Source organism: Aedes aegypti, chromosome 2 (assembly GCF_002204515.2).
Source record: "Aedes aegypti strain LVP_AGWG chromosome 2, AaegL5.0 Primary Assembly, whole genome shotgun sequence".
Taxonomy (NCBI): Eukaryota; Metazoa; Arthropoda; class Insecta; order Diptera; family Culicidae; genus Aedes; species Aedes aegypti.
In genome coordinates this window covers 146,464,668-146,474,941 of record NC_035108.1, presented here as the reverse complement: position 1 = coordinate 146,474,941, position 10,274 = coordinate 146,464,668, and the positions used below count along the sequence as shown (strand labels likewise).

The window sequence follows — 10,274 nt, the reverse complement described above, 5'->3', positions numbered from 1 at the left end:
GCCACTTGGTGACCCAATAACTGAGTTGGTTACAAGTTTAGAATTCAAATCCCTACAGACCACGCGGACTACTTTCATAACCCATATCCATCCATCTCATGTTAACTACACACGCGGGAAGAGCGAGTGCGATTTATTTAGGTACGATAGGCAAACAGTTTCAACACTAAATAAATCGCACTCGTTCTTCCCGCGTGTGTAGTTAACATGAGATGGATGGATATGGGTTATGAAAGGGGCCCGCGTGGTCTGTAGGGATTTGAATTCTAAACTTGTAACCAACTCAGTTATTGGGTCACCAAGTGGCTCGGTAGCTTAGTTGGTAATGCGCTCGTCTAGCATACAAGAGTCCTGGGTTCAAATCCCAGCCGAGCACGCGGTTTTTTTTCATAATTTCACCCATAATTTGTCCATCTTTACCACGCGTAATGAGTTAATTAATTTAATATTATTCGCAAAATTACAAGTAATCAATGCGCTTGAAAGATATTGTTTGCAAGCAGTTATTTGCTACGTCTACTGCAGTGCGCTGTTGGCAATTTAATCAGCAAATTCGGCTTCATTCCCAAAATTGGTGTTTTCGAGAACATTTTTTACGCCTTCGCCTTTGTTTGGGCGGAATTGTGTATGGTTGTTTCCTTTTTGGAACCAGCGACACGTTGGGGAAGCAGTAAAGAACCGTCAGTACCACCCTTGGTAACTACGGCTATCACTCACATTATGTTAGAATTGCAGCACAGTGGTATGCAGTTTCGAGAATAGATTCGCAAAGTGTCCAACTCGTATTAACCAGACCCTGGCGCGTAGCACACGAAGTAAAAAGGAATTGATCGAAATGCTAAAAATTCTCGAGAAGCCCAATAAAACTAATAAACCATTCGAAATGGCTTATGAAGGTTTCCAAGAAGTCGTTCACGCTAGGTAAATTCAGACCCGTAGGAATTCTTTGAAATAAAATTACACTTATTAGAACTTACACATAATAAGCGCTTAAAAATATGTATAGAGCACTAGAACTTATGATCTTCAAATTGTAAAGATAATTATGTTGAAAAATGGAGTTTAAGAGTAATTACAAAACCAAATATTTTCGGTAATGCTCAATATCGCTTTAGCCTTCTTATAAACAGTTCATTATGGTATGTTTTTATGAAATTGAATGGTTGTATGTAATTGAAAAAAAATCGAAACGGCTTCCGACGTTGAAATACAATGTATTTTGACGATTTCTCGCGGTACATTACTAAAGGACCTATCTAACATTGAGAGGCTCTCTTTGTTTACTTTCTCTTCCATTGATAACTGAGTCACATTCACTTCTTCTGTTGCGTTTTTTGTATGAAACGCTAGTAAAGGAAATTGACTTTCGATCTATAGTGAAAAACTTCCCAAAATCTTTAGTATTCCACTGTTATAATCGAAAGAGAACGAGAGAGGAGAGAATCTCTCATTTGTACATAGGTCCTTTAGTAATGTTCTGCGAGATTTTGACGGTTACGCCTGTTAAAAAGCGTATCTCAAAATTTTGTCTTAGGATTTTAATTTAAATCTACCCAGAGATGTAGAATATGTATATAAACCATCTGGTGTCTAAAGCTTTGATGGCTATTTTTATTTGATAATAACGGTAAAAAAAGCACCGTGGTATATAATAAGCAAGCTTAAAAATCGTTAGGTACATCGATATGCTGATGATCTTTATATGTCGTACAGCTATCCCCCGATCTACCGTGTAGAATAAAAACCGCGAAGTATCTGTCGCTATGGGATTTGAGCTAATTAATTAATTGTCAAAATGTGAGCTGCCATACGTCCATATCGTATTCATTTTGGTGAACGCTAACATAAACGCGTTATGATTGTTGCCATAAGTCATCATGTCGAAACCAATTAACTGAAATCCCATATAATACTGGTACTATATCTACGTGGTTTAAATGTAGATGACACCAATTACTGTCTTACATGGGGGATAGCTGTACCTGATCATTGTGCATTTTATCAATGTTGCGTGATGGAAATACTTTTGTCGTTATTATCATCAACGATTCCTGAGATGCACGATGCACACGAGCTTTTCAGTTTTATTTGTAAATTCTTTACCAAGAGTATCATGCTTGCTGTTTGTCTAGTTTTCGTCTATCTTAGCCTTGAACTTGTTCGTTTCACCACAGCCAATGTTGAACACGAATTGGCAAACGTGAAGCTGTTCTACTATGCTAGGTAAGGCAATTTGCATGCAGATTTAGCTGTTTATCACATTGTGGCCTCTTATCGCATTGTTTTCTTCCACTAGCTCAATTGATGATGTTGACGTCTCCGAAGTTGAACAGCTGCCACACTTCAACCCACAGAAGCCATTGAAAGTTATTATTCATGGGTGGAATGCCAATCGTCGCCAACTTGCAATGACACCAGTGCAGAATGCTTATTTAACTCAAAACAAACACAACATATTAGCTGCAGATTGGGGCAGCATCTCGTCGAAGCCATATTCAACAGCTCGCGAGTTGACACGTGCACTGGGATACCGCATAGGATCTATACTATCGGCATTCATGATCAGGATGAATATCACAACGGACCAAGTACATGTGGTGGGCCATAGTCTTGGAGCACACATTGCAGGAAATGTTGGAAAATATTTCAGAGGAACACTATCTAGGTACCGAACACCGGGGGCAAATTGATCACTAGTGCGAATTTGATCAAATAGCATTTGCTTCCAAGAAGGTTTTTTTTGTCGACAACACAGACATTTTATGTTGTCTAGTTTATAGATTCGTTTTGAACCATTTCATTTTTATTGATGTCAGTTTTGCATAGAAATGTTCACGATTGCACCGCCAAGTAAACAATTCTGTTGGAAACATCGGTACTAAACAATCCGCTGGTGAAAAGCCTTGAGTGTTTAAAATGTTGTGTAAGCTTAAGTGTGAACAATTCAACTCATTTTTGAAATCCTACACCATAACAAGCATAGTTTTATCCTGATACACCCATTTATTCTCGAATAACGTGCTTATTTCAAGGAAAATTGCCTACATTTAGGCGTATTATGTAGGTTTGCAAAGATTAATTGTGCTAGTTTTTTTTACAAGGGGGAAATCTGCAAACAGACCCCCTGAGAAGGTAGCTCAGGGAATGCGGGGATGACGCACCAACGACGACCTGCTAAAACCAGCTCATATAAGAACTTCAGCAATTCTTTTTGAACTGCTCAAGTGGTGCATCGATATTACCCTTGGCCTCAGACCCTTATCTCCCCGGAACCACCTTACGGTATTTCTTCGGGCCAGTGCATATAGCACAACACATGCAGCAGAAGTAGCCTAGGCAAACTGATTCTCCTGGTCGACTTAAACAATGTTACACGGGACCAGCCTCGGTAGCGCTTATCCTCTGCATCCAACTCTTGGTCGGCGCGTCATAGGCGCTGCAATTATAACATAATGTGAGTGACAGCCGTAGTTACTGCACACCAGCACCCGGCATCCGCACACATTCTCTCTATTATATTGTCGGGGATGTGTTCTCCGCATGTAGCGAGCATGCGATCTCTCACAACAATAAAACGAGGACAAGAAAAATTAGGGGACGCAGGAGATTCTGAGTGCCCGAATCTATGCAGGTACTGTCTAGCAACCATGTCCTGACAGAAACTGCGTCAGGTGCAAGTTCACTTCTCCATGGTTTCCTTCATACCAATCTGACAAATTTGGTATTAGCGGATAAGTCCATCTACCCTTAGTGGAGTAATCCCATTCCTGCTGCCAACTTCTGAGCGTTGTCTTTTTACACGTGTCGCGAGCTCCTCTGGACCTCTTTGGTTGAAGCATTGAACATCTTCCTTGATGATGAGCCCGATGGGCGTCATCCCGACTATGATGCACACGGCCTCTTTAGAAACCGTTTGGTATACGCTTGCTACTCTTAAGCACATGATCCTGTACGTGCTTTCCAACCGCTTTAGGTTTCTGTTCGTTCTAAGCGCTTTTGACCGGATTGCTCCTCCATACCTTAGTATGGATAGCGCCACGCTTACCAGTAGCTTGCGTTTGCTGGCAATTACAACAGAACTTTTAGACATCATCCTCGAAAGCGCCGCTATAGCCGTAGATGCCCTTTTACAGGTATATTCTACGTGACTAGCGAAGCTGAGCTTGTCATCGATCATTTCCCCAAGAGGCCTAAGGAATCGCTTGAACTCTATGGTGCAATCACCTACCGAGGTAATCGCCCGTTGCTCGGAGTTGCGATTGTTGACCACCACCACCTCAGTCTTATGACGGGCCAGTCCTAGTTTCCTAGACTTCACCCATTTCTCAACTATGGAAATAGAGTGCGCTCTACTTCCTCTATCGATTCGCCATAGACCACTAGGGTGATATCGTTGTAGGTAGTAGAATCATACAATCAAAATAACTTTCCACAAGCTTACACAACTGCACCGGTACCTTGAGGCGGTGAATTGTGTGGGCAATCGCTTCCCAGCTTGCTAGTAGACAGATAGGTCTATACGTCGACGGGTCACCTGGTGGTTTATCCGCCTTTGGTAGTGGCACCAATTTCTGTCGCTTCCATACATCTGGGTAGATTCCTTGATCAATGCAGTGTTGCATCGTGGTTCTGAACATGTCCATATCCGCATTCACTGCCGCTTTTAAGGCAAAATTCGGGATACCATCGGGTACCGGTGCCTTGTTTAACGCGAATGATTACATGACTTCTGCTAGCTCTTCGTTCGTCACTCTCGCCACTGCCTTTCCTTCATCTGCCGCATATGACGCTGGGGGCCATGGGAGTGTGGGATGATGCGGGAAGAGTACGCAGCAACTCGGGCGACTTCTCTTGGGGCGATATGGCGCCTTTGTTCTTAGCCTTTACTCTGGCATAGACTATCAGAGCATGCCCGTTTTCGACTCTTGATTTCCTTTATGAGAGCCAACTTTGCCTCTCTGAATGCTGCACCGCGTTTTTCTCTTTATGGTTCTGTGCGTGCGCGTTGCATATTTCGTCTAGTCCGAAGGCAGATTGCTCGAAGATTTGCAGTTGATTCGCACCACCAGTACACCGGCGGCCTGTTCTCTCTAGGAGGGGCTTTTCTCGGCATTGAAGCGCGACACAATCGTGATACCACAGCAACTAGCTCTTCACCGTATAGGTCCAGAGTGTTCCGTTCGCGCCTCAGAGCTTCAGTGAATACTTCGCCGTTGAAGCGCGCTGTTTTCCAACCTCGGAGTTGGGTCGAGTTACATCGCGCTGCCTTCCGCCCGCCTGGTATTATACTATAGCCAATTGATTGATTCTGCACCTTTTCGCCAGCTCTACATTTAATGCGGCTAGGGACTCCAGGAATAGTTGGCCTCTTGGATTGGTGCAGCGGCTACCCCACTCCACTGCCCATGCATTTAGCTACTGGATGCCGATTAGCTAGTTCGGATATCATCCTGTCGACCATGTGGAAAAATTCCTCAATTGACCACTTGGGGCGCGTAACAACTGCAATAGAACACGCCGTTGATTTTTGCTATCGCAAAACCGTCATTTGAGATAAACACTACTTCTTGGATTGGTTATCGTCCTGTCGACCCTATAGCTGCTAGCTGTTAAGACCTATCCGCCACCCAGTTCCCGTTGTTGGTTGGTATGCGGTATGGGTCCGATAGTAACACCACGTCAGTCTTAGTTTCCGAGACAGACTGCCAAAGCAGCTGCTGGGCTGCATCACAGTGGTTTGAATTTAACTGCGTTACTTCCGTTTTGGCTGCTTGGATACTCCGCTTGTGCCCGGACATTTGGGTCCGCCCGTTAAGTGTCCGTTGTCTGCTCTGTCGACACATATTAGGCACTTGGCGATTTGCTTACAATAGCTTGCCTTATGGCCTTCGGTGCCGCATTTTCTGCATATCTTGCTTCTGTCGGGACAATTCCACAACTTATAGCCCTTCCCGAAACACTTGAAGCAAACTTCAGGAGGCTGTTGTTCTTTGCTTTGTTGGCCTCTGCGACCGGCAGCCTGATCGCCACCACCTGGGTGCCCTGCGGGCCCTTTCTAAGGTGGATGGCCTTACTGGCTACGTTGATATCACACTGCTCTTTGAAGGCAGTCAAGACCTCCGCTACATCGATGAACTCATCCAGATTTTTACACTGGAGAGTCGCTTCAGCAGTAAGGGATCGTACATCAACCTCGTCGCCAAGTACTTCTTGTGGCAGTTGCTTATAGATTGCACCCTTTTGCTTGGCGTCCTCCCTTAAGACTAGGATCATTCCACCAATCCCAGTCCGCCTTATGCTCTGCATATCTGCGCCCAATGGCGATAACTTCTGAGTTCTTCGCATCGCCTTCAGAACCTCGGCGTATTTCGCTTCCTCCGTTTTGATAACGAGGGCCTCGGCCAAATTACATAATTTCGCTGTTTTCGGTTTAGCACTCTCCTTGGGCTCCGTTTTCGGTTTCCTCTGTTTTTTTCTTAATTCCAACTCGTATTCACGGGTTGCTGTTGCCTTGCGCTTGTGGTTCCAGTGATGCACTGCCCGGTTCAGGTTATCCCGTGGCTCCTTTTTTCGGCTTTCTTTGCCTTAGGCTTGGTGTTGGCCTCTCCTTTGTTGCCAGGTTCTCTTGATCGAGGAGCTTGGCTCGTGCCAACTTTTCCGCTCTGAAGGACGGCCGCGTAGGTCACTTTTCCCTTAGCAACTATACGTTTTTTCGCCATGTATTCATCCTCGGAAGGTCCCCTCTTTCGCATCGCGTATCGAATAATATCATCAGATATACACATCAGGAAAACACTTCAGTCTGAACTTTCGGGTTAAAGTCCCTCTCAAACAACAACAACAACAACTTCAGTCTGACACGACTTAGTGTCTCTTTTGCCTTCTACCTTGCCAAATTGTTCTTTGGCTTCCTCGTAGTCCTGCTTTGCAGCTAGGACTGATTGTCACAATTTCAGTAGACTTGTTTTCAAGTCTTTGCCGATATTGCTTTTGCTCTTAACAAACTCGATGATGACAACAAGTTGCTCAGCAGCTACCTGCATTTTAGGGAGGTGTTCCCTATTGCGATCCTTGGCCTCGATTAGTCCCGGGCCATCGGTCACCTCACATGTTGCACTGGAGCGATGAAGGCCTGCCGTCGTCACAGTATCTAGGCTTTTGCCCACACTGTTCTCACTTAAGTTGATGTTGGTCGCCTCCTTCCTTGGCGGGATCCTTAGATGGTTACTGATAGGTCCAGAAGCTTTTCTTTCACATTCCGCTAGTTGTTTGTTTTGGTTGATCGTCTCTTATGGGTATTTATGTCGCCTTTATGATCACATGGTTATCTATGCAAGCAGGGAGGTCATGCTAGGATTGACATAGTCCTTTATGGAGTACTACGTTCAGAGCCGGATCGGCGCAAGTCAGGTAATGACAACTGAGCCTACTCCCACCCAGTTGGAACAACCAGGCGACGGATTTGGAACGCATCTATCTAAGGCCTGCCACGATTTCACGGGACGGGGGCAGCCTGCGCCGTTTCGGGCCAGTGTCACCCGACCCTACTAAGGGAGTAGAATGTCGCTGCTGTCAGCCTCAAAGTAAATTTTAAGTGTTGTCGGAATTTTTTTTTTTCCTCAAACATGTTCACTTGACTCCACAATCAATTTCATGTCGGAAAAAACTATATGTCATCACTTTGAATTTTGAGTTACAGGCAATAGGGTTTTTTATAACATTTAAGGTAAAAGAAATTTTTGAGTGTAATCATGTACATACATCATGTATTTTAAGTAAATTTGGCTATGCTGAACATTGACTAAAATTAATATCTGAAGACCATCTTCTCACGTTAATGTAGGGAAAACATTTTTATGCAGTTTCCAGGCTATGCGTTTTAGTTGAGGTACCAGTTTTTATATTACATATTTTTTTATAAAGTGAACAACTTCACCTAATTTAACAGTAGTATTAGTAGATTAGTTAATAACATTGAAGCCATATCTTCGACCATTATTTATCTTTAGAATTACTGCTCTGGATCCAGCTGGGCCCTTGTTCCTTCCGCTCTCGACTGACGCTATCGACAAGTCGGATGCTCGCTTTGTAGATGCCATCCACAGTGATATTGTTCTCGGAGAAGCCGTACATCGAGCTCACATAGACTTTTATCCGAATCGAGGCTCCACATCCCAGCCCGGATGCGAGGTACTGGATGTTGTAACTTTACGTAAGAATTTCAATTAATAATGCAATGATAAGAAGCCAACATTCTATGTATCCGTTTCCAACTTTTGCACACAGATGCCTGCAGTCACTATCGGGCGCCGGCTTTCTTCGCAGAATCCATTCTCGTACCGGGCAATTTCGTTGCCTACGAGTGTCGATTTGAGAAAATTTTACGTTCACCAAGCGAATGTATGCCTGCAGCCGGAAAGTTGAAAGATAGTAAAATCGCTTCCATGGGAGAGTTCGTGGATCAAAGGTGAATGAAGATTTCGTATTAATTTCAATTAGGGTCGCTGTACCAATAGCCGCATAGCTAAGAACAAATATTCGTATTAAATCGAAAAATAACGCTAGCGTCATTATTTTTAGCATTTTATCTTTGATTTGTGGGAAAAATATCAAAACTACGAAAACTCATATGTTTGTATTTATTGTCGCTTGTGTTACTATAGGAATACATGTACCTATAGTAGCACTATTTCTAATTTCTGTTCCTATAGTAGCACTAGCATCACGGCGTTGGCAAAATACTAATCAAAACCGTATTTTTACAAAGTTTTTATATGTTTCCTTCAAAGTGTGGATCAAAAGCTTTCATTTGAAGTAAAAAAAATATTAATTCATTAATTATTTCGTATAATAAAAAATAATTTCTCTCAGTAGTGCTACTATAGGAACAATAGGTTGACTATAGGCGCAAGGGAGCTCAAATTTTAAGCAAAACTAATTATTTCGATCATTTTTCTAACAAAATCAAGCTGTGTATCAATGATACTTAGATGAATAGCTCCTGACCTTCATGTCAAAAAATATTTTGAAAAGATTTATAGAAAAACGGCCGTTGGTTAGCAATTTTGCCGCTACGTGGCGCTAGTGTGCATGTAAATTGGTCATATTTTAGACGGCTCTAGCTCATGAACCTGACCACTTATTGGTATATTGGATACGTACGTTTCAAGATGCATTCGTGAAGCACACATAGATGTAGCGGTAAACATGCAACTATTCCCGCAGGACGATGATCTTTTCGTAATACACATTTTCTCGACTTCTCGCGGCATAGAATATATTCGTGTCAGATCACGCAATATACACATGTAAGACTGTTAGCGAGTCGCTTTTAGTGACTTGATCATAATTTTCGACCTGATCACTAAGAAATCACTATTTGCAACAAAAATCGCTAACGTTACTTTTTTCAGAAAAAAGTAAATATTTTCATGACCTGATGATGGAAAATATAAACTGGATTAGCTTCTCAAAGTATAAAAAGTGGTAAACGTATTTCATAGATTTTTTAATTTCAAGACAATTTGCTCTAATTGGACATAGAAGTAAGGATTCCTGCATTATTTTGTGGAAGAACACAAAATGAATGAAGAATAATGTGAAGTTTTTTTTTTTTGGCAGGACAAAAATTTTGGAACAGGTTTTGATCTGAATATATTGGGCGGAGTATTTGAATGAATTTTGGCAAAAACCAGATAATATCTAAAAGACTTGTCAAATAAATAGCTGGTAGAAGAATTTTCCAATTATTTTTTGAAAGAATACAAAAATAATTCTTTAGACGGTAAACCGGGAAGTATTTCACTTATTTTAAATAAAGAATTTCATTAAAACATTATTTAAATAATACGATAAAAAAATTAGGATATATGCCTCAATTTTATTAAAGAGTTCAGTAAGTAATTGAGAAGAACAGAAATTGAACCCTCCCTTTGTACCAAGTTCTTTCATTTTGTGTTTTGAAGACATTTTTTCGTTGTGAGAATAGTTTGGCAACAATGTTGTCATAATATTTAGTGAAATTTTATTTCTTTTGTTTTTATTCATTTATTTGCTATTATATTTTTGTTTCACACTATATTAAACAGTATGTAACATTCTGATTTCTACAGATTACGAGGAACTTACTATTTACAAACATCCCGTCTTCCGCCTTATGGAATTGGAAACAGAACGTTCTATGAAAGCATGGAAATGTAAGCCTTCGTCAAGAAACGTTCAAGTTCTGTTTAAAAAAAAAATAAAAATCTAATCAAAATCTGTTGGTTAGAACC

At 41.7% G+C, this 10,274-nt stretch overlaps 1 protein-coding gene across 1 annotated transcript; it reads left to right on the top strand.

Moving 5' to 3' along the window:
• The first annotated feature begins 1,985 nt into the window (after positions 1-1,985).
• Positions 1,986-10,274, top strand: LOC5574243 (pancreatic lipase-related protein 2). The gene is made up of 5 exons (XM_001661245.2): positions 1,986-2,223; positions 2,297-2,665; positions 8,010-8,212; positions 8,287-8,467; positions 10,113-10,274. The coding sequence occupies exons 1-5, from the start codon at positions 2,015-2,017 to the stop codon at positions 10,198-10,200; spliced, it is 1,050 nt and encodes a 349-aa protein (XP_001661295.2). The 5' UTR covers positions 1,986-2,014; the 3' UTR covers positions 10,201-10,274.